The 25,470-nt window shown below is 44.8% G+C and overlaps 1 protein-coding gene across 3 annotated transcripts in view; it reads right to left on the bottom strand.

The window, feature by feature from the left end:
* The window catches only part of CAMSAP1 (calmodulin regulated spectrin associated protein 1), an 83,053-nt gene extending 60,249 nt beyond the window's left edge, over positions 1–22,804 (bottom strand). For 2 of the 3 annotated variants that reach the window (XM_040324179.1, XM_040324177.1), the window contains exons 1-2: positions 22,605–22,804; positions 11,108–11,270 (exon numbers count right to left, since the gene is read on the bottom strand). In XM_040324179.1, coding sequence (XP_040180113.1) covers positions 11,108–11,270 — 163 coding nt within the window. In that variant the 5' untranslated portion in view covers positions 22,605–22,804. Of the gene's footprint in view, positions 1–11,107; positions 11,271–22,590 lie in introns of all 3 variants that reach the window. The other variant, XM_040324178.1, reaches the window with a different exon arrangement.
* Positions 22,805–25,470: the final 2,666 nt, after the last annotated feature.

Consider the following 25,470-nt stretch of genomic DNA (forward strand, 5'->3'; position numbering starts at 1 on the left):
CTTCAGAATCGAAACAATGTTTTTATTTACAAAATATGCGAGAAGGCCACAGTTCTTCTTCTTTTTTTTTTAAAGAGGGACAAAACCTTTTTTATGAAACTTGTAAAAAATCTGTATTTCTTGAAAATTGGAAAATTACTTAGAACCCCAAACATTTTATACACCCTACACCAGGCATGTCCAAAGTCCGGCCCGCGGGCCAAATGCGGCCCCCCTGTTGATTTAATATGGCCCTCCTGGGGATTTGTAGATATATATTGTTTGTGGCCCCCAGGGCCACAAAAGATATATACTGTATTTACCGGTGCTGCCATGGAGGGGACAGGGAATGGGCAGGACGAGCGCCATCAGATTACATGAAGAGAATCTCCTGTTTACTCAGCAGTGTCTGTATTGGAAGTCCCGTCTCCTGGGATGCCATTGGACGACTGTTCTGTCTATCATAGGAGGCAGGACTTTGTATTAAAGAGGCCACAGAGTAAACAAGAGATTCCCCTTTGAGGCTGCAGATGGGCATCGATCAGGCTGCACTGATGGCAATGGTAAGGCTGCATTCATGGTTGCAACGGTGAGGCTGCATTGGTTGCAACGGTGAGGCTGCATTGGTTGCAACGGTGAGGCTGCATTGGTTGCAACGGTGAGGCTGAATTCGTGGCAATGGTATGGCTGCATTCGTGGCAATGGTATGGCTGCATTCGTGGCAATGGTAAGGCTGCATTCGTGGCAATGGTAAGTGTGTGCGTGTTATACGCCGATAAATACGGTATATCCAAATAACACGCCCAAGCTCATCCTTAGTCCTGTTCAGGGCTCTGGGATTCGTTGGGGCCACAAAAGAAATATATACAGTATATCCAAATAACATGCCCAAGGTCATCTCTTCACCACATACAGCCACAAAGGCAAGAGAATTCTTGTTGGGCAGTGTATTAGTGCTTGGACGAACACACTTAGACCAAATTTTAATGGCTCAAAGAATGTCAGGCAAAATAGTCGGCCCTCACACTTGTTCACTTCATCAAATCTGGCCCTCTTTGAAAAAAGTTTGGACACCCCTGCCCTACACAATAAAATGGTGGTTGTTGCAATATTTTACGTCACACAGTTTGATCCACTACAAAATCGGGTTTTCGCCCAGGCCACGGGACAGAAACCGCTCTTCTGAAGATATGGGATGATGCCTTCGAAGCAGCAGATGACGGAGAATCCCGTCTCCTAGTGCTGCTGGACCTTAGTGCAGCCTTCGCCACGGTAGACCACAACACATTGCTCACGTGACTCAAAGAAGTAGCCGGAGTCTCAGACTCAGCCCTACCGTGGTTTGCATCTTTTCTAGAAAATCGCACTCAGACCGTGAAACCTGGAGGCCTCACGTCAGAAACACAGACCATTAAATGCGGAGTCCCGCAAGGATCACCCCTTTCACCTTCACTCTTCAACATCTACATCCGCCCGCTCCTCAAAATCATCAGCAAACAGGACCTGTGCTACCACTCCTATGCTGACGACACGCAGCTTTACTTTCGAATCACCAACAAATAAGACCAATATCATGAACTAGGAAAATGCCTCACTCTGATCGATAATTCGATGACTGAAAGCTCCCTCAAACTAAACGGATCCAAAACAGAACTACTCACTCTTCACGTAAATCAGAAATCCAATTCCAGGACCACTTGGACACCACCCACCATCCTCGGACAAACCATCACGCCAAGCAACAAAGTCAAAAGTCTCGGAGTCATCTTTGACTCAGACATGACTATGAATGCACAAATAGGGTCAGTAGTCAGCGGCTCTCATCATCTTCTCCGCATGCTTTGTAGACTCATCCCCTTCATCCCGGAAGAGGACACAGCAGTAGTGGTTGGAACCATCAACTCACAACTCGACTACGCAAATTCCCTCTACTTAGGACTACCCAAATACCAGATTTCACGTCTACAAGTCGTCCAGAACATGGCAGCCAGACTGGCATCAGGTAAAAAAACGTGGGAATCCATCTCTCCGGTCTTGAGGTCCCTCCACTGGCTGCCCATACAGGACCGGGTGACTTTCAAGACGCTCTGCCGCACGCACAAATGTACACAAGGAAACGCTCAATACTTAAACGAGAAAATAAAAAATCCTACGTCACCAAGCGCGTGCTCCGGTCAACCAACCAAAACCTTCTCCAAATCCCGCTACAAATATAAGGGAGAACGTAGATTTGCAGTTCAAGGACCCCGGCTTTGGAATGCTCTACCCACGACCATCCGCTTGGAAGAAAACCATCGGGCTTTTAGGAAAAAACTAAAGACCCACCTCTTCTAATGGATCAGGACAACACTGGATGCAAAGCGCCTTGAGGCGATTAAGTTCGCATTTGTTGCGCTATACAAGTTACTCACTCACTCACACAATGGTCTTTTAAATGCAATTTTTTAGTTATTTATTTATTTTTGTTAGGGAGAAAAAAAAAATACACTTTACCGCTTTTTTTTTTTTTTTTTTTTTTAATGAATTAAAGTTATCCCCAATTTGTTTGTATATTGTGAAAAATATGTTACGCCACGTGAGTCGTGATCTTTAGACCAAGCAAAAAAATTGCGATTCTCATTTTAGTCAGAATAGTGCAGCTCTATTTTCTCGTAAAGTAGCATTCTGACTTGGGGAGGAAGAAGCAGCATAAGCAGCTATGCTGCATGTGCCAACAAGCAGCATTCTGATAGAGGAGGAAAGCAGAGTGACAGACAGATGAGCTCATCACTGTGTCACTTCTGTTACTGTCCAATCACAGACTGGGAGATGTACAAGACCTGTAAGTGTTACTTAACTTTAGCAGTTTAAAAGACGGGTCTTCTGCCCTGCATGAAAGAGCTGTGCCAAGTTACGCAAACCTACAGTGCATTACCGTACAATGCAGTAATACAGGTTACAATGCAGGTCACGATGTGCAATATACCTCACATTATGATGTGAACAAACCATCAATAAGTAAACCGGGACCAGCCCTGCCTGCATCCCAGTCAAACCTGTTTAGCCATTATTATTTCATCTGCACATCCCTAAAATTCTTGTATAGTTGTGTTATTACTGCTTGGAAGAATACCAGGCCTGGAATATTTTTACATAGTTATATTGGGCCAGCTACCAATGTAACTACATAAATACCATACCTCAGCCCTCAAAATTTACACTCGCCTGCTCGCATTTTGCGAGTAAATTCTGAGGGCTGAGGTATGGTATTTATGTAGTTACATTGGGAGAGGGAAGTCGCGTCGCCGATGCAGCTGCTGCTGTCGCCGCCTGGTTGTTCATGGCGCGGGGAACATTACAGCTTTCAATTAAATAGCTGTGTTCCGCGCTGCGAGCGTCATATACAGCCCCTCCCCCTTTTCCGGGCACTTTTTCATAGACAGATCACCCATCCCAGGATTGGATGGATGATCTGCCTATCAAAGTTTACCGGACAAGAGGGGGATGGGCTGTATATGACGCGCGGCGGCTATTGAATTGAATGCTGTAATGTTCCCCACGGTTTGAACAACCCGGCGGTGGCTCCGGCTCCTCTCCTACTCAGCACAGGTAGGCTGCAATTGTTGTGGGGGGGGGGGGGAATCCTGGCTGCAATTGTGGGGTGGGGGCGGGACTCCTGGCTGCAAAGACATGGGCAGGCTGCATTTTTGACATGGGCAGGCTGCATTTTTGGGCACGGATAAAGTTGTTAATATTTATTTTTATAACTTAATTCTGCAAAAACATTTAAGTGTAATTTCATGAGATTTATGAGAGTGTGTCTAGGGGCGGGATTTGGAGGCGGGACATGGTAGGGGTTGGGCGGGGCAACTGGTGGCGAGTGCGCCTTGAGGCCTGTCTAGTAGCTCAGGACTTGAAATTTTGAGCCCTGCTACCTGACCGATGCCCCTGGAAGCTGGAAATGACTGAAGTAGGCAGCAGTACCACAGTAATCTCCACTTGCTTTTGGGTCCTGTGAACACAGGCAGTCAGCCGCTCATCACAGGCACCTCGAAGTGAAGATCACTTGGAGTAGCAGTGTCTACTTCAGCGATTTCCAGCTTCCTGGGGTATCATTCCTGTATAGCAGGGGTCAGCAACCTGTAGCTCACGGGCAGGTAACTGGTAAGATCATGTTCTGTGCTTGCCGACCCGCCATCCCAGAGTGTCAGAGTGTAATACAGAGGGATAACTTATAAAGTTGGAGCTGTAGTAGGGAGCGAGTGGCATAAGCCGCCGACTCCTGTCCCGTGCCGAGTGAGACCAACTAAACTTCACCTCTTATCCCGGCTAGCGGTCTGCAGAGTGGTGCCAGCAGCTCTTCAGTGTGAAGAAATACACTGGGAATAATAGTATAGGGCCGTTTTTACACTGATGCGCTGAGGTTTACCCACACTGTGGATGCAGGGCAGTGTTCCTGCAGGCTTGGTGCACTTAGCCATAGACCATTATATCCTGCCGGTTTGGTGCACTTTCTGAATGCAGGCGTTTTGGTGTGCTTTGAGAAAATGGTCCACACCTGCCGGATATTACAAAGAACAGCTAACCGCGGACAGTCGCAGATGCACTGCACCCAAACCGCAGCACATCAGTATGAAAGCAGCCTTATAGGGGGCTCAGAACAGTAAGGGCTCATGTACATTTGTAGTTGTAGAGGTGGTAAAACCCCATAGTCAAAACATGTTTTTACTACCCCGGCGCAACCGCACCCCCTTTAGCTGCAGTGGCGTACATGTCACAGCAAGGGTTATATGCCCTGTCATGGTTGGTGGGTGTTGCACCTGGCAAGCATGACCCCTTCAAGTGAATGAGGCCGCTCTGAAAATGCCCTGCAACCTTGTGCAGTACAGCAAACAAGGGGGTAAAGCAAGTAGCATTTTGTTGATTTCTCAACACCTGCTTTAACCGATTGGACCCCGCAGCTGTGGGGTGCTCACAGAGTAGCTGCATTTACTTGAATAGGTTGCGTTTGGTAGGCAGTAGTACCCATCAAATGCAACAGGGGGCTTAATTCCTGCTGCGGCATGTGTGCACCTTTGGCTGCTGCTTCAGTAGCTAAGGGGAGTAGAGTCTGGGGACGGTAAATCCACAAATCAAACACCCGCCAACTTTGTGTAAACGATCCCCAAGGGTGCCGCTGTGGAATACAACTATATATATATATATATATATATATATATATATATATATATATATATATATATATATATATATATATATATATATATATATATATATATATATATATATATATATATATATATATATACATATACATATACATATACACACACACACACACACATATATATTAGGGCTGCAAATAACGATTTTTTTCATAATCGATTAGTTGGCCGATTATTGTTTCGATTAATCGGATAATAGCCTTAAAAAAAAAAAAATAATACATTTGGCCAATTTGTTGTTGGGCAGATTACAAAACACAAATTGCCGCAAAAACACATTACATGCTTTTCTGCAGCTTTTCCATTGAAGTATATTGAACCAAAAAAAAAAAATAGCACCATTTTGCGTTAAAAAGTCCTTGCCCTTTCCAAATACGCAGCAGCTGAAAAAAAATCATGTATGTGAACGTGTCCAATAAAAAAAACATGCAAATGAACTGTAGTGCGTTTCTGCAAAAAGCACCAAAATACAGAGGTGTGAACTAGGGCCGAAACAACTAATCGATTATGAAAATGGTTGTCAACCATTTTCATAATCGATTAATCGGTCAGTTGATTAGTTGGCCTGCATATAGAATACATTATTTGTTTACATATCAGGAAATTCAGTGCAGCACACATACAGCTCAGTACACCATCCATACATGTCACTAAGTGCCTGAGAATTTGTGAATGTGAAAGTGTGAAGAGCAATGCCTCATGGGACATGTAGTCCTGGGCAGGAAGTGAGTGGTTCTAAAGGCAGAAGTTTTTTTACCTTGCTATAGCGGGCGCTCTATACTATACTTTGCAGCTTGCTATTGAAGCACTCTGAAGGCAGGAGGAGCCAGAAGCATCGGTGAGGGACCCCAGAAGTGGAGGATCTGGGCTGCTCTGTGCAAAACCATTACACAGAGCAGGTAAGTATAACAAGTTTGTTTAAAAAAAAAAAAAAAATCACTTTAAAGACTCTATGCAGGGAAGATCAGCATCTGAACCCAGAGAAAGTGGAGGTAATAGAAGGAATTATTGGTTATTTATATTTACCACTGCATATGGACATTTAAGAATAAATTGCCTTTTTGTTTTTATTTACATATTAACTAAATTGTACACCACACTTTTTTTAAGATTATCCGATTAATCAAAACAATTTATTGGCCAACTAATCGATTATGAAAATAATCAGTTGCAGCCCTAGTGTGAACCCAGGCCTGAGATGTTTAGTAACATAATGGGGTTAAAAAAGAAGTACAAAAAAAGAGCAAATTGCTACTGTAAGGGCTCTTTCACACGTCTGTTCCGTTCGTCCGTTTTTTGGACGTCCGTTAACGGACCGCAATGCTTCCCTATGGGCTAGCGTCCGTTAGCGGATGAGCATCCGCTAACGTCCGTTAGCATCCGTCTGCGTTCAGTTCCGTTTTTTTGGACGGAAGAAAACCCTATTTTTCTTCCGTCTAAAAAACGGAACGGACGAAAAACGGACGTTAACGGATGATCCGTTTATCATCCGTTCCGCTAACATCCGTTTTTCTATGTAAAAAGCCCAAAAAAAAAAAAAAAACGGATGAAAAAACGGATGGAAAAACTGATGCAAAAACTGATGCAAAAACTGACGAAAAAACGGATCAACTGATGAAAAAAAAACTGATCTGAAAAACTGAACGGACGTGTGAAAGAGCCCTAAGGGGTTCATTTTTTTTTTTACTGTGGGACAGTGAAAGTAATATTTACAGTAGCGATTTGCTTTTTTGTACTATAACGGGCTAATTTTTGTTTTTTTAACCCCATTATGTTACTGGCCGATTAATAGATTATGAAAATTGTAATCGATTAATTTCATAATTGATTAGTTGTTTCGGCCCTAATACACACACACACACACAAATATATATATTACATATACACACACACACACACAAGTTTACATACCCAGGCAGAATGTATGATTTCTTGCCCATTTTTTTGAGAATATGAACAATAACACAAACACTTTTCTTTCACTTAGTGTTTGGCTGAAGCCATTTATTACTAATCAACTGTGTTTACACTCTTTAAATCATAATGGCAACAAAAACTACCCAAATGACCGTGGTCTAAAGTTTACCTAGCCCAGTTCTTAATACTGTGTATTGCCCCCTTTAACATCAAAGACAGCTTCAAGTCTTTTGTGGTATTTGTGGCCCTTTATCTTAGAAGGTAAAGCTGCCATTTCCTTTTGGCAAAAAGCCTCCAGTTCCTGGAAATTCTTGGGCTGTCTTACATGAACTGCACATTTGAGATCTCCCCAGAGTGGCTCAATGATATTGAGGTCAGGAGACAGAGATGGCCACTCCAGAACCTTCACTTTATTCTGCTGTAACCAATGACGGGTCTACTTGGCCTTGTGTTTTGGATCATAGTCATGTTGGAAGGTCCAAGTACGTCCCATGCGCAGCTTCCTGGCTGATGAATGCAAATGTTCCTTCAGTATTTCTTGATAACATACTGCATTCATATTGCCATCAATTTTGACCAAACTTCCTGTGCCTTTGTAGCTCACACATCCCCAAAGCATCAGCGATCCACCTCCATACCTTTCATCATAGGCCTTGTTGACTCCTCTCCAAATGTAGTGTTTATGGTTGTGGCCAAAAAGTGAAATTTTGGTCTCTTCACTCCAAATGACTTTGTGCCAGAAGGTTTGATGCCTGTCTCTGTGATGTTTGGCGTATTGTACGTGGAATACTTTGTGGCATTTGCGTAGTAATGGCTTTCTTCTGGTGACTTGACCATGCAGCGCATCTTTCTTCAAGTGCCTCCTTTTTCATGCATCTTGAAACAGCCACACCACATGTTTTCAGAGAGTCCTGTATTTCACCTGATGTTATTTGTGGGTTTTTCTTTGCATCCCAAACAATTTTCCTGGTAGTTGTGGCTGAAATTTTAGTTGTTCTACCCGACCGTGGTTTGGTTTCAACAGAACCCCTACCTTCAACTACCCTTTCCCGCAGATCCTTTGACAATTATTTTGGTTTCCTCATGACTCAGAATCCAGAAATGTCAGTGCAGCACTGGATGAAAGATGCAAGGGTCTGTCAGTCAGGAGTCCAGGAACTCAGTGACCCTTTTATACACACACCAATTACAAGAAGATCACAGGTGAGGATGGTTCCCTTTATTAGTCATGCAAACCCCCTTTGTGTCAACTTGTGTGCATGTTATCAGGCCAAAATCACCAGGGTGTGTAAACTTTTGATCAGGGTCATTTGGGTGGTTTCTGTTGCCATTATGATTTAAAAAGTGTAAATGATTAATAAATAGCTTCAGCCAAACACCAACCATGAGTGAAGAAAAAGTTTGTGTCATTCATATTCTCTGAAAAAATTCTGCCAGGGTATGTAAACTTATGAGCACAAGAGTGTGAGTGAGTGTCTCACAAAAGCTTGTATAACAGTGTAAATTTGCTGTCCCCTCAAAATATCTCAACACACAGCCATTAATGTCCAAACTGCTGGCAACAAAAGCGAGTACACCCCTAAGTGAAAATGTCCAAATTGTGCCTAATTAGCCATTTTCCCTCCCCGATGTCGTGAGAATCGTTAGTGTTACAAGGTCTCAGGTGTGAATGGGGAGCAGGTGTGTTAAATTTGGTGTTATCGCTCTCACTCTCTCATACTGGTCACTGGAAGTTCAACCTAACACCTCATGGCAAAGAACTCAATGAGGATCTGAAAAAATAACGATGGCCTAGGCGAGGGATCTCCAAACTACAGCCCTCCAGATTTTCTGTAACTACATGTCCCATGAAGCATTGTAAAACTCTGGACATTCACAGACATGACTAGGCATGATGGGAATTGTAGTTCCTGAACATCTGGGGGGCCATAGTTTGGAGACCCATGGCCTAGGCTATAAGATTGCCAAGACCCTGAAACGGAGCTGCAGCACGGTGGCCAAGACCATACAGTGGTTTAACAGGACAGGTTCCACTCAGAAGTTGAGTGCACGTGCTCAGCGCCATATCTGGAGGTTATCTTTGGGAAATAGACGCAAGAGCGCTGTCAGCATTGCTGCAGAGGTTGAAGGAGTGGGGGGTCAGCCTGTCAGTGGGCACATCATATGCCACACACTGCATTAAATTGGTCTGCATGGCTGTTGTCCCAGAAGGAAGCCTCTTCTAAAGAAGATGAACAAGAATGTCCACAAAACTGTTTTCTGAAGACAAGTAGACTAAGGACATGGATTACTGGAACCATGTCCTGTGGTCTGATGAGCCCAAGATAAACGTATTTGGTTCCGATGGTGTCAAACGTGTGGCGGCAACCAGGTGATAACTACAAAAGGCAAGTGTCTTGCCTACAGTTAAGCATGGTGGTGGGAGTGTCATGGTCAGGGCTGCCGGCACTGGGGAGTTACAGTTCAACTATGAATGTCAACGTGTACTGTGACATACTGTAGCAGAGCATGATCTCCCTCCCTTTGGAGACTGGGCCGCAGGGCAGTATTCCAACATGATAATGACCCCAAACACACCAAGATGACCACTATCTTACTAAAGAAGCTAAAGGTAAAAGGTGATGGACTGGCCAAGCAGGTCTCCAGACCTAAACCCTATTGAGCATCCTCAAAACAGAAGGTGGAGAAGCGCAAGGTCTCTAACATCAACCAGCTCCATGATATTGTCATAGAGGAGTGGGAGAGGACTCCACTGGCAACCTGTGAACTCCATGCCCAAGAGGGTTAAGGCAGTGCTGGAAAATAATGGTGGCTACACAAAATATTGACACTTTGGGCCCAATTTGGACAATTTTACTTAGGAGTGTACTCACTTTTGTTGCCAGCAGTATAGACATTAATGGCTGTGTGTCGAGATATTTTGAGGGGACAGCAAATTTACACCGTTATAGAAGCTGTACACTCACTACACTCATGTACACATACAATGCCTGGAATACTTTTTGAAGCCCCCCATAATTAATAAAGGAACCATTATCATAGGTGTCTGGCGTTACAACGCTGGATATAAAAAAAAAAAAAATACTATCTAGGAAGTGTCAATAAATACCAATACCGGCATTCTATACAGCACAAAGGCCTGTCTGACAAACAATTTAATATGTTGTGCACGTTAGTTCCAAGTACATTATCATAAAAACAGCGAGACCTAATACACACTGAGCCTAAAGTGGGGTGCACACCAAGAAAAATCGGGTAAACGATCGTCCTAAATTTTCCTTGTTTTACAGTAAGTCGGCACTGAGGATGGGAAATTCTCGTACGACAAAGGCTTTTTTTGTTGTGTTCATTATCATGAGCAGTCTTTCGCTTCAGATTTCTCTTGTCCGAAAACGGTACACGTTAAACAAAAATTGTTTTTCTCCCGTACAAGAACAATATGAGTTTGTACCTTCAGAACGTCAGAAATCGGCTGTCGAAATTAATGTACACACTATCAGAAAATCATACGATCGTTCCTCGGACAAAAAAATTCTATAGTGTGGTTTCTATAACCCTCCAGCTGTTGCAAAACTACAAGTCCCATCATGCCTCTGCCTGTGGGAGTCATGCTTGTAACTGTCAGCCTAGCAATGCTTCATGAGACTTGTAGTTTTACAACAGCTGGAGGGCCACCAGTTTGAGGCCCCTGCTTTATACTGTCGATATTGCTGCCTTCAGAGATCAATCAGCTTTATTCACATTGCACTGGAAAATAAAAAGAAGGATTTGACTTGCTGCCATGTTAGATGCAGATAAGACTCTTCACACACCTGTGTTACTGCTCGCAATTTTCAGGAGAATGCCCTGGAGGTATATAATCCTCACCAAAAGTAGAAAAATAATTCAGAACAGGCGGTAAAAGTGGCAGTATAAAAAAAGGGCAATTAACAGACACAAAGAAAAACATTTACAATTTCCACCACTGACATATGGCTTAAAGAAAAAAAAAAGGAAGCAGATCTTACCAACTCCATAAGCCTTCGCAAAAATCCATTGTAAATTAGCAGCAATTTTAGACCTGAAGGAATCATACATTTCAAGCGGTACAACCTCCTCTGTAGAGTCCACAAAGGGTTCCATTTTTCTTCTGGTGCTTTCTCCAGAGGCAGCGCCACCAATATCCACCATCTACAAAACAAAGCGCACATAGGATTACTGAAGTTGTACTGACCACGACAGTGAATTCGTTTGCAGTTCTTTCGGTTTACTGGTGAAGCAGAAATTTTAGGAGAGCTAAAAGCAGTATTAAACCCAAAACCAAACAAACACTTATTATATTGCAGCTTGCATATCAATCGATGTAGGAGCTGTATTCGTTTTCTTCTTTAGCGCCCCCCCTCTGTTTTTACCTAGTGATATGGCCATTAACACACCTCTTATATTATACAGACACCACTCTGGATGAAGTAGAACAGCAGCATGGAAGGAAGTGTTAGAAATACTAGCAGATTTAGGACCCATTTACGATAGAAACTGCACATATTTTCCTTGCACGTGTTCCATGCATCAGTTGACATGCATTTTTCAAACTACATTTGTCCTGTGAGGCCACTTCATTCCCCTGGGCTTGTATGTGCACTGTGATGTGTTGCATTTGTAGTGCAGAAAAATGTAGCATGCTCTACCTTTTACTGCAATAACATGAACTATGCCCATAGGGTTACATTGATTTTGGACTGTCTATGCAGATGGAGTGCAGGCAAAAATGCATCCCACTGCACAGTAACAAGATGAAGCGTTACTCCAGCTAATACTTTATAATCAGTTACAGCATTTTTTTTTTCCTTTTGGGATAAAGTTTGTACATAAATACAAGCGGATAATTTTAAGCACCCCTGCCAATGTTAAATGTTCTGCCTCAACCCTGTAAATGCAAGAGAGCTTTTTGTCAAACAGACGTACTGGCCAGATCACCACAGCCTAAAAATGGGAAAAAGGGCCAGCCATACGTGGATTAAATCCTGCTGAATCGGCCAAGATTTGAACCATTAGTGGCCAGGCTGAATGCACCAAGTTGATCGATTGATCAACTTGGGTACAACCATCCTGCCGGATTCGCTTACAATTATCGCAAGCGCCTGCTATAGCTGCTAAAAGCGGTATTGCAAGGCATGTTACTGCGTTGCCACACGTTGCACTGCCACTTTGTCGGCAATGTGCATTGGGTGCCATTCAGAATGAATGCCACTTCATCGCAGTGTGGGGTGAACTGTGCTGCTGTAACATGCATGGGGAGGTACCTATTCCTGCAACAATACTAACAAGGTGAAGTGATGATGGAAACCTTGCAATTTACTTTGTTATCATCTTGCCCAGATAGACACTTGAATTTTTTAAGCCCCCCCCCTCAGGACAATGAGAATGATAAACTGTTCACATATGTCACACTGTTTACATAAAGTCAGGTACAGCAACTACAACTTCTGTTTTCCATGTAATGAAATTGAATATTCTAAAGCAGCCAACAGTAAGGGCTCTTTCACACGTCCGTTCAGTTTTTCAGATCAGGTTTTTTTTTCATCAGTTGATCCGTTTTTCCATCAGTTTTTCGTCAGTTTTTCGTCAGTTTTTCATCAGTTTTTGCATCCGTTTTTGCATCAGTTTTTCCATCCGTTTTTTCATCCGTTTTTTTTTTTTTTTTTTGGGGCTTTTTACATAGAAAAACGGATGTTAGCGGAACGGATGATAAACGGATCATCCGTTAACGTCCGTTTTTCGTCCGTTCCGTTTTTTAGACGGAAGAAAAATAGGGTTTTCTTCCGTCCAAAAAAACGGAACTGAACGCAGACGGATGTTAACGGACGTTAGCGGATGCTTATCCGCTAACGGACGCTAGCCCATAGGGAAGCATTGCGGTCCGTTAACGGACGTCCAAAAAACGGACGAACGGAACGGACGTGTGAAAGAGCCCTAAGAGTAGGCACAAAATTGCACAGCAGGAGCTGCTAGGCCTGCACAGCAATGGTTTCACGTATACAGTAGCAAAAGGCATTTTTGGACAACACTGGTGATGAATTAACTCATTCATTAAATTAAAGCCGAATATCGGCAGCATGAAGTCTAAATCCTTTGTTACATGGGTACCCGGTTCAGAGACCCCATAAAACAAAAGGATATGCAAAACACCACATGCCTGATGACTTCACATAAAATAGAAGATGCTTTCTACAATTCTGTACCCATTTTTAAATACCCAAGAATTCTTTTCTGTAAAACAGCCTATTGTAGTTGAAGGCTTGCAGCGTGAGGTAATGTGTGTGTTTTGGGAGCCAAGAGCCGATTTTCCAGACATCTAAAAAACACAAAGGCAGCTGCTGACAGGGCCAAATCAGACAATTCCCAGCCGAGCACCACGGCCTACAACTTGCACAACGCATCCTCCTGCCTCCCATCCTTGCTGAGCCTCCAGGCCCCACCTTAGTGTGAAGTCTGATCAATCTCCGGCTTCTTGACAACACAACCAAGCTAAACCTTTCACTTGAGCGCTCCTTTTTACGTTACAGTAGTGACATGGGCAATCCTAGATTACACACTAAACACAAAAGGAATCCACACTCTCAACTGCTCGTTAAATACATTTCTGAAGAAATCCAGCAACTGTTTGTTCCACTGGAAGTCATAAAATCACACCATAACCAATACTATTACATTACTTTCTATAAGTACAAAGATTAGGGTCTCACTAAAAAGCTCTGTAAACTTCTTGATGCCAGAAAATTGAGAACTTATCACTCGGCACAATGAAAGGCTGCCATGTTTCATCTTCCTAACAATCCACCTTTATATATTTTGATATTTCTATGAAATATCACCAAAAAGAAATTCTACAATCAGATGGCGACAGTAAGATTACCATCTGCAAATCAAAAATGTTATTGTACAGTCTGCATGATGGCCTCCAAGTACATATAACATGACTTACTATTACTATACATAAGCATTGTAATAAAAGCACACTGCACACATAAAATCACTACACAATGTAGGCCCTACACCTGTGCATCAATGGTTCAACGTCTTCATCTCCACCTCCTGCAAGAGCTTTATTTACATACACTCTCCCCCTCCTCTAATAATTGACAGATGTCCCACCCCTGAACACACCCACCATTCATTCCATCTGGGATCCTAGTGACTACACCAACACCTCCAGCTTTTCACTGAAAACTGGCTGCACCTTTTTACTCTCCAACGTCTACTACAACATAAATCAACAACAACCACAAGGCATAAACACGGAAGAGACCTAATACGTTTTGGATTTCTGGGCTATCCTGTAAAGTTTACTGGCAGCAGTCTTCCCTACGCTACAATTCTGAAAAGTCCCTCGTGTGCGAGATCTGCAAAGTAAAGAACAATTTGTAGGGTAGGGACTTGTTCTTGTAATTTTTCATTAACTTAAGACCCGGACCAATATGCAGGTAAAGGACCAGGCCCCTTTCTGCGATTCGGCACTGCGTCGCTTTAACTGACAATTGCGCGGTCGTGCGACGTGGCTCCCAAACAAAATTGGCGTCCTTTTTTTCCCACAAATAGAGCTTTATTTTGGTGGTATTTGATCACCTCCGCAGTTTTTATATTTTGCGCTACAAACAAAAATAGAGCGACAATTTTGAAAAAAATACAATATTGTTTACTTTTTGCTATAATAAATATCCCCCAAAAATATAAAAAAAAAAACATTTTCCCTCAGTTTAGGCCGATACGTTATCTACCTATTTAAAAAAAAAAAAAAAAATCGCAATAAGTGTTTATCGATTGGTTTGCGCAAAATTTATAGCGTTTACAAAATAGGGGTTAGTTTTATTGCATTTTTATTAATATTTTTTTTTTACTACTAATGGCGGCGAGCAGCCATTTTTTTTCGTGACTGCAACATTATGGCGGATACATTGGACAATTTTGACACCATTGTCATTTTCACAGCAAAAAGTGCTATAAAAATGCATTGCTTACTGTGAAAATGACAATTGCAGTTTGGGAGTTAACCACTAGTGGGCGCTGAAGGGGTTAAGTGTGACCTCATATGTGTTTCTAACTGTAGGGGGCAGGGCTGAATGTGTGATGTCATTGATCGCCTTTCCCTATATCAGGGAACACACAGCGCCACTGTGAAGAACAGGGAAGGTGTGTTTACACACACACACACACACACACACACACACACACACACACACACACACACACACACACACACACACACACACACACACACACACACACACACACACACACCTCTCCCCGTTCTTCAGCTCCTGTGACTGATCGCGGGACTCCGGTGGCGATCGGGTACCGCGGCCACGAAGCTTCAGACCGAGTTGCGGTTGCGCGCTCACGGCCGAGCATTTAACAATAACATACAGGTACGCGATTGTGCCCAGCCGTGCCATTCTGCCGACGTATATGGGCGTTAGGCGGTCCTTAAAGGAATACTAAAGGCAAACAAACATGTTATACTTACCTCCACTGTGCAGCTCGTTTTGCACAGAGTGTCCCCGAACCCTGTCTTCTGGGGTCCCTCGGCGGCTGTCTCGGCTCCTCCTCGCAAAAGCTTTCCACCTTCATGCGAGAGAGCATGGTGGAAAGCTTTTGCGAGCGCGCTCCCGTGATACAGCGGCGGGGCTAGCCGCCGACTATCACTCGGTCCCGACCCCCGGCGCGCCGCGTCATCGTAAACTTTTACTAACATGCGGTAACACGAAATTAGCAAAAGCAGCCCAAAGGGTGGCGCCATTCGAATGGAACTTCCTCTATATAGTGCCGTAGTTCGTGTTGTCATACGTGTTGTACGTCACCGCGCTTTGCTCGAGCATTTTTTTTCCACGAACGTCTGTATGCAAGGCAGGCTTGAGAGGAATCACGTCGAGAAAAACGTTGTTTTTTTTTGCATGACATGAATAATGGTCGTGTGCACGCGGGCATTAGTGTAGGTCTCTGCCCGTACCTCCGATATGGGCAGGCAGTTACTGAATGACAGGAAGCTCAAAAAACTACCTAGAGTGCTCATCAGAACCCTGGTAGTTCATTGAGAACTACAAGTCGTCAGCTGCAAAGACGGACAGTAGTTGTAACGTAATGATTCACAGGAATCGGAGAATGACAAGGCCATGTTTTTCCGGGGCGAAGACCCCCAGCTTGCTGTCACAAGGAGAAAAGAGGGGGGGGGTTGAGTTCAGGAGGAAACGGGGTAGATGCTGAACATGTAACACCCCAAATATGGGTGTAACATGTTCAGAAAGTTGAACTCATCCTTTAAAAAATATTTGTTTATGCTGAAGTTCATATTTTATCAGTATACCTTGCTAGAAACAGGGTGGATATAAAAAAGATTTTTATCAAATTTTAATAAGAATGCTTTTAGAGTAAAAATCTATCTAAAGATAGTTTTCTATTTAAGATACAATAATTTAGTTAATTCAGCATGAAATGGAGCTTAGTTATGTAGCATGAGGCTGCATATTCTGAAATATTTAAATTTTTGGTAAACTCATTCAATGAAGCCAAGCTCTGCAAGCTGAGTAACCATGAGATAAAACAAAGTTCAGGAATATTCCTTTATCCTACTGCTTTGCAAATCTATGTACACTACAAACTGTATGATTGAATCGGTTCTGATATCGCTGTTTTACTAACCCGACAGCTTATTATTCTAAATAGGAAACCTTCATTTTGTTTGCAAGTATTAAAGATTCCAACTACCAGCAAGATGGATCCTTACGTCTAAAAAGCACCTGTCATGTCAGATCAATCATGGCAGTGCCCTTCAGCGGGCATCCACTCACCTGCTGCCACCATATCCCTCACCTTGTTCCTGCTGGTACCTTTTTGTGCCATTAAAGTGAATGGGACTGTTGGTGAGTCGGGACAGAGGAGGAGGCACTGCAGGACAGAGATGACAGTTGCTCTTTAAAAATTATGATTTAAATCCAATCCACCCTACTAGAATGTCCACTGCTGCAGGTCACCGCAAGTTCCTGAAACCTGTGTTGACCGGCAGCCCACCACTTCATGGTTTGGTAAAGTTGATAGGAGAGCCCATTGAATTCTACAATGTGATGCAGGGCGTTGTACATGAAGGCCCTGCATTGCATTATGGGATATGCTCAGGTGCGCCTTCATATGAATATTTGGCAGGGTCTTCGGGGCCCAAGAGCACAAAGCAGTGCTTAGTTTCCCTTTAAGTGTTTATTTAAACCTATCGCTATGGGTGACACATTAGTTAAAAGCACAGCTTGTGCTGTTTAGTTGATGGCCCTGCGTTTATCCTGTGTCTCCAGATCCAGCCTCTATTTGCATGGTACAGGACAGTCATTTCATACAATGGCCATTTGTTTCAAAAAAAATAAAATCAGGAGGAAAGTTTAGCTAAAGGCCATTTATTTATTTATTTAGTTATTTATTTATATGTGCTGCGACAGATTTATTGTACCATCGTCTAAACCAGCTTCTCTCAACATGGAGGTTCCCTTGAATTTTAATGTCTTGGGGAACCCCTGCTAAATGATTACATCTCTAGCTCACCACATATTTTTGTTGTCAGCAAGTTGTAAACAAGTCCCTGGTCACATACTGTGCTCCCGCTTGTGAGCGATTTTCATGCGAATGGCCTGCCCTTTGTGCTTTTGTCACGCAAAAGCAGCTCATGCACCTTTTTGGGCAATCAGCTTTGCATTATTTTTAAAATGCACATCTCGCCGTGCCTTTGTGTGGCAAAATCGCACCCTATTTGAGGTGACATTAGCATAATGGCACCCAAACATGTGTTGCGTGTTTTACAGCGACTGCAAACGATTCCGCATCGCCAAGTGCGAATGCAGCCTAAGAAATGCAGCAACACAGAAACCTTATTTAACACCTTCCCGCTCTATAAGGACAATTTGTAACAATTGTCAAATCATTAATAATTTAATGGCATACATACCTGTCACTGAAGGTAAAATCTTAACATATTTTAACCACTTGAATACCGGGCACTTCCCCCCGCCCCCCCCCCCCCCCCCCCCCCCGCCCAGGACAATTTTCAGCGCTGTCACACTGAATGACAATTGCGATGTCATGCAACACTGCACCCAAACTACGTTTTTATCATTTTTTCCCCACAGCTTTCTTTCGGTGGTATTTGATTACCGCTGGGTTTTTATTTTTTGCTAAACAAACTAACGTTTTTCTTCGTTTGTTATAAAACTTTGCTTTCTTCTTCACTGACACACACAGATATGCAGCGCTGATCAGAAGGTACTGAAAGTCATTACCGATGGGCACTGACTGGCAGCTGTGGTGGGCACCTTTGATGAGGGCTGCGCTGATAATCAATGCACACCCCACCTGACAGGAGAGCCGCTGATCGCCTCTCCCTGTGAGTGCGAATCAAGGAAAGCCGATTACTGGTATTCTGCCGATTTGTGCCCTCCTTCAAAAAGTGCCCACGCCCGCCCTTCAACACACCCACAACACGCCCTGCAACAGCGAAGCTCAAGCTGACAACTACGTGTCCCTCCGCACTTTGTATAGCTTTCAATTGTGCCCGTGAAATGGTATCTTGCGTCTAAAAAAGCCTCCTATGATGTGCGCTATGGTGACGTCTCGCCAGCTGATAAGGAAATCTGATGGCGTGCCCTTCCGTTCTGCGCATGCACGGGCATTCGATAGAACACTGGCACTTCCTGGTTACAACTGTGATCAGCTGTGGTTGGTCAAAGCTGATCAGGTGGCGAAGAGCCTACATCATAGTCTCTTTACCACAATGGGAGATGCAGTGTGTCATTCTCGGGGGTGTGCACAAGCCCAGTCACAATAACGGAGCCACATTGCAGTTTGGGTAGGGGGGGGGAATAGAATGGTTGGCACTCAAGACGAAAAACATTTTTTTCCAGCATTGTATAGGTTTTCCAATACTATTTTTTGGATGTCACCCTGAGTGCTGACCATCCCTCTCCTGGTACATTGTAGCGCCTATACACCAGTTTTTCCCTCAATAAAGATACTTCTCCTACATCTGGTATAATTACAGCACATTATTTCAATACACCCCTTTATTCCCATCATTCACTTCTCTAAGGTGTCACAGTGATGTGTGTGGCGCCAATTACAGCAATTTCCATTATAGTGCAAATTAAAAAGCGTATACATTAGTTTCACATTTAAAAACAAAACATGTCATACTTACCTACTCTGTGCAATGGTTTTGCACAGAGTAGCCCAGATTCTTCTCTTTTTGCCCCCCCCCCCCACAGGCACTCCTGGCTCCTCCCCCTTGCTCAGTGCACCCGGAGTGAAATTTGATTGCTGTGGGGGCACGCGTGCATGCTCGCTCTCGAGCCGCCTCTGTAAGTCTATGAGCCAATAACTCTTGCTGCTTTATCTCAGCCAATGAGGAGGGAGAGATCCCAGAGAGCTTCCGCTCTCTTGCACATCGCTGGATCGCGCTCAGTTGAGTATTAGGGAGGTTGAGGGGGGAACTGCACACTGAAAGTTTTTTACCATCATGTATAGCAGGGATATGCAATTAGCGAACCTCCAGCTGTTGCAGAACTACAAGTCCCATGAGGTATAGCAAGACTCCGATAGCCACAAGCATGACACCCAGAGGCAGAGGCATGATGGAAGTTGTAGTTTTGCAACAGCTGGAGGTCCGCCAATTGCATATCCCTGATGTATAGAAGGAAAAAATAAATAAACACCACCCTTTAGAATCACTTTAAGCTAAATTTGAGACACAAAGAGCCGGGGGCAAATCCTGTATATTATAACATAATTGGCATTACAGGTCGACCGATATATCGGTCGGCCGACATATCGGCTGATATTTGGCCGTTTTGGAGAAATCGGCATCAGACGATTTTTATCCAAATTAGGCCGATATTTAACATGGCCGCTAGCGGTGCCACAGATCACCGTTGATCCGTGATCTGAAGGGGTCACCCCCTTCGGATCGGCACACAGTGATCCGCGGATTGCCGCCGCGGTCACAGCATCAGGAAAGGCCATGGCTTCAACCTAGCTCCGGAGCCGCGGCTATCTTGGAACACCCAGCGCGGCGGCCCTCCTCTGTTTACACCCACAGAGGAGGAGGGGCCCACGCTCGTGGGACACACACACACACACACACACTGCTGTCTGGTGTCTGTACTGAGGGAGGGGGGTGTCTGTCCTGGAGGGAGAGGGGGTGACACCATTTTTTTTGCACCAGTGCCACCTGCCAGTGCCAATTAGTGCCACCTGCCATCCAGTGCCATCTGCCAATGCCAATACCAGTGCCACCATCCAGTGCCACCTGCCAGTGCCATCCAGTGCCAACTAAAGCCATCAGTGCCACCTGCCAATGCCAACCCCTGCCATCTGTCAGTGCTATTGCCATCCAGTGCCACCTGCCAGTGCCAATTAGTGCCACCCGCCAGTCAGTGCCACTTGCAAGTGTCACCTGTTAGTGCCACCTGCCAATCAGTGCCATCTGCCAGTGCCAACCAGTGCCATCTGTCAATCAGTGCCACCTGCCAGTCAGTGCCATCTGCTAGTACCATCTTTCTGGGCCATCCAGTGCAACCTGCCAGTGCCAATAAGTGCCACCTGCTAGTGCCATCTTCCAGTGCCAATTAGTGCCATCCAGTGCCACCTGCCAAAAAAATATATATCGGCCACCTCGATTTCTAAATATCGGCCTCTATTATTAATACATTTTTACATATTGTGGGGTATAGAACCATTATAGATGGTAATACACCCAGCCAGGATTACCTCCAGTATAAAATGTCTGCACATTGCATTATTACAAATATTCTTCTTAGTTATGCAGATTTTATTCTATTACTTATTTCTGCCAGTATTTATAACCTAGCTTGTTATTTTACTGTTTATAGAACACACTCCATACAGATGACAATAGGATATCACTTTATTTTGACACATCTGCTTGAGGAGGGGTCTACAACTCAGATGACAATATCCCCTTATCAGGATGATTTTAACTCCAGAAAATAAATATTTTGGGAATCACAGTGGGTTAGTGGTCAGCAATCTTGCCTTGCAGCGCTGGGATCCTCGGCTGTAATCCCAGCCAGGACACTATCTGCATGTTCTGCCTGCGTGGGTTTCCTCTGGTTAGTCCAATTTCCTCCCACACACCCCCAAAGACACGATGGTGAATAAATTGACTCCCGTCTCTAATGGCCCTAGTATGTGGGGTACAGATGGACCACAGATTACAGGGTGCCTCTGTGGCTCACGAATGCGTTTGCGGACAAAACCCCTGTTAACGCATACTGTTAGGTTAATTGGCTGTTCTGCGAGCTGGTCGGCAAGTAGGCTTGGTTTTTCCCAGGGCATTCCCCGGGTTTTGTTGTTATTCAAATGCTCAGGCTGGCTCACACCAGATACTTTCCAAAACATTTTTAAACCACATCCAGAATGCATGCGCAGTATTTGCCATGAATTCCAATGGCCCCAGTTCCAGTGCTTTCCTGCTGGGTTCAGACATGCTGCGGCTCAAAGCAGGGGGGTCCGGTCCACCTCTTTTCACCTATTTAGGCCTCAATTTGAACCAAAGATGCACAGGACCCTTTCCAAATGCAGACCGCAGCTGCCCCAGATGTGTGTGTAAACCGGCTACATTGTGAGCTGAGCACATTTTCATGTCACACGAATTGGAATGCGGGGGAAACCTGCATCCAATTCACATAAGTGTGAAACCAGCCTCAAAACAAAAGTACAACCTGCCACAATTTGGTTGCCCGGTACGTATACAAATAACTGTAAACACATATTGTTCTGAATAAAAAGCGTTAAAATAAAACGCACACTGGCATGCATAAAAAAGCATGTGTAAATGTACATACAAAATGCGTGAACAAACCCTCCCCCGCAGATCACTGGAGTCCCCCATCCACACTACACAGACTGGATGGGGGAACCCCCCTGGCGGCCATTGTATTCTGACAGCCACGGCTCCCACAGTCTAACCAATGGCTGCATCTGATTGGCTGCCCTCACTATTCGGGCGGCAGGTTTCTTTGATATTCAGACTGAAGAAGTTTGTCATGGCAGGCGGGCGATATCCCCCTGAATCTGGTAACATTGGAGCCATTTATGACCTGCAATGGGGAGCTTGGAGAGGGCAGTATATGTACAGCACTGTGTATATTATCAGCACCATAACAATACTCCATTTATATGACATGCCTATTCTATTCTCTGATTGCTTCTATTGTGCTCATTTGCATGGTATTCTTTGTGTGTATGCTTCTATGAGGAGAGATCTTACAGAGGCAATGTATTATTATTATTACACAGAGTGGTGGCCTTTCCCCTCCATTGAGTCCACATATAAGAATATAATGATCCCAGCCCCCTGTCAGTAGAGGTGCACACAGAGGACACCTCCCCACCCCCACAATGATGAGACACCAGGCCCTCACCATCCTCTCACCTGCCCCCACACTGAGGTATGACCCACCTCCCAGGCCTCACCTCTCCTGCAAGCTCCTGGCGCTGGCGGGGCCCCTGCCGTCACCCAGCCATGTCAATGGGGCCCCAGCGTGTCAGGCCTTCCCTCTTTCAGCTTAGCGGGACCCTCCGCTCCTCTCCTCGGAGCCTCCGGCCGCTTCTCTTCCTCGGTGCGGCGGACGCTGTCAGGGAGCCCGGGAACTGGCTGCGCATGCGCGGAAGGAGGAGGGCCCCGCTCACAACTCAATCTGGGAACCAGCCATGGCTGAACTGCGCCGGCGCGGACTACTGCCGCTAGCGGGCTGGGCTCATCGCGCAAGCGCGGTGAGTCGCTGTTGGCCGGGAGAAGACTTACTACGCAGGTGCGGACTGGTTGCTAGCGAGACGGTGAAGAAGACGCGCATGGTCAGTGACAGCGCTGTCTGTTCTTTGAATAGGATGAATGATAAATGCATGGGGCACGCCCCTCTGGAGCTGTCACACAGCAGTGTGTGTGAGGTGACAGATAGGACATGGGCTGGGCTCAGCCTCAGTGTCATTAATAAAAGAGCAGGACAGTGAATATTCATAATCAATCATTGTATATTAAAGTATGCCTATCTCATATGAACAGCCATTGTTATGTCAGCAACTATAGTGAGGCATGAGGCGGGAAGTGCCTCTGTTTCCTTCAAATGTCCCTATTTTTATGGTTGTCCCTGATTTTCCTTTCAATCAAGGATTTTAGAATTCATCATTTTCATAATGTTGTCATTGTTTGCTCCTCAGCAGGTCGTTTTAAAGAGGAAGTAAACCCTGATGGGTGTTACTTCCTCTTTGTTCCCTGTAAAGGTAAAGCATAATGGGCTACTATGCATCGCAAAGTAGCCCATTATGTGACACTTACCTGCAGGAGAAGCCCGCAATTTCCCGGTCTTCCTCGTTAGTAGCGAGCGGCCATTCTTTACCCCTCTTCCTTCCGGGGCGCGAACTCCAGCACTGGGACTAGCCGGAGTCGCGTGACGTCAATCCCACACATGCGCGAGGGAGCCACCTTTAACGGCATGACCCGAGATAAAAACGGCACAGCGTGCCCTTTCTAACTCCGGCGCATGCGCAGGAGAAATCGCCGCACAGCAATTTGCAAATATCTCCTAGACCGTGCAGGTCTGGGAGATATTTTAAGCACCTACAGGTAAGCCTTACCTACAACCACTTTAATTGGTGTTGGCTTTCCCTTTTTTTTTTTTCAAACGCTAACATACTGATTTTTTTTTATTGCATTAGAAAGAAAATCTCCAAATGGGGAATCCTGTTCTGGTGACAACTGCAAAAACATATTTGTGTCTGCAGTACAGGAAGTAAAAACAAATTTCCCTGTTGTGTCTGCAGGACAGGAAGTGAAAGCAAATCTCCCTGTTGTGTCTGCAGGACAGGAAGTGAAAACAAATCTTCCCATTGTGTCTGCAGGACAGGAAGTGAAAGCAAATCTCCCCATTGTGTCTGCAGGACAGGAAGTGAAAGCAAATCTCCCTGTTGTGTCTGCAGTACAGGAAGTAAAAACAAATCTCCCTGTTGTGTCTGCAGGACAGGAAGTGAAAACAAATCTCCCCATTGTGTCTGCAGGACAGGAAGTGAAAGCAAATCTCCCTGTTGTGTCTGCAGGTGTCAGAGAACTCACCGTACTGGACGTGGTGTTGGTCGCCTTGGCGCGCGCTGTTGTGCATGACTCTGTAGGCACTGGTTCGCGTCCCGGGCTGCGGGTGCGCCTGCGCCCATGCGCGCTGGTGTGTTTCTTGGATTGCGGCTTGGGTGTGTGCACGCGCGTGGCGCTTGCGTGCGCCACTTAGCGCCAAACAGTCCATTTAAACTCCTGGAATACTTCAGACTGGTGATGTCTGATCTTCAGCTTCCTGTTACCTTATACCTGCTGCCTGCCTGAACCGTGACCTTCTGACCCCTCAGCCTGTTTACCTGGATTCTCCTTGCCTTCCACCTGCACCTGACTTTGGCTTGTTTTGACCTTGCATCTGCCTGCTCATCTGTACCTCGCTGCCCAACCGTTACCTACCTTGCTTGTGACCCAACCACTCTACTATGTTCCTGCCCAGCTCCACTCTCCAGTGGTCTTACCAGCCTGCCTGCTATCCAAGCGGACTACCAACCTCTTCTGCATCTGGTTCCTGAGCTGCTCATCCGCAACAAGCCTCCAGGCTCTCATACCCTTCCACACTCCCGTGCCTCCTGTCTCCACTATCAGGGGCCGCGAGCCGGATCTGTACGGGAGACCTTCCTCTGCTTCATTGGGCTCACAGACCAGGTACGTGCAAAGTCTGACAGCAGGACAGGAAGTGAAAACAAATCTCCCTGTTGTGTCTGCAGGACAGGAAGTGAAAACAAATCTCTACGTTGTGTCTACAGGACAGGAAGTGAAAACATATTTCCTTGTTGTGTCTGCAGGACAGGAAGTGAAAACAAATCTCCCCGTTGTGTCTGCAGGACAGGAAGTGAAAACATATTTCCTCGTTGTGTCTGCAGGACAGGAAGTGAAAACATATTTCCCCGTTGTGTCTGCAGGACAGGAAGTGAAAACATATTTCCTCGTTGTGTCTGCAGGACAGGAAGTGAAAACATATTTCCCTGTTGTGTCTGCAGGACAGGAAGTGACAACAACTTTGATATGGAATGATGCTATCTCTGGGAATTTTCCAGTCAGGCTTCATGAAAAATGTAAATGGCCTACAACTATAGCAAAGGGCATTATTCAACTTTAGTCAGAGCTGCACAGCTTGTTTTTATCTAGATCCATAGGCAGTTTTTTGGTAAAAGTGAACTATGCCTTTAGGCAGTATATTAATTTTAAGGGCTGCCCCTTCCCTGCCAGTGTACTAAAAACCAGACCTGGCTATTT

Source organism: Rana temporaria, chromosome 9 (genome assembly GCF_905171775.1).
Source record: "Rana temporaria chromosome 9, aRanTem1.1, whole genome shotgun sequence".
Classification (NCBI taxonomy): Eukaryota; Metazoa; Chordata; class Amphibia; order Anura; family Ranidae; genus Rana; species Rana temporaria.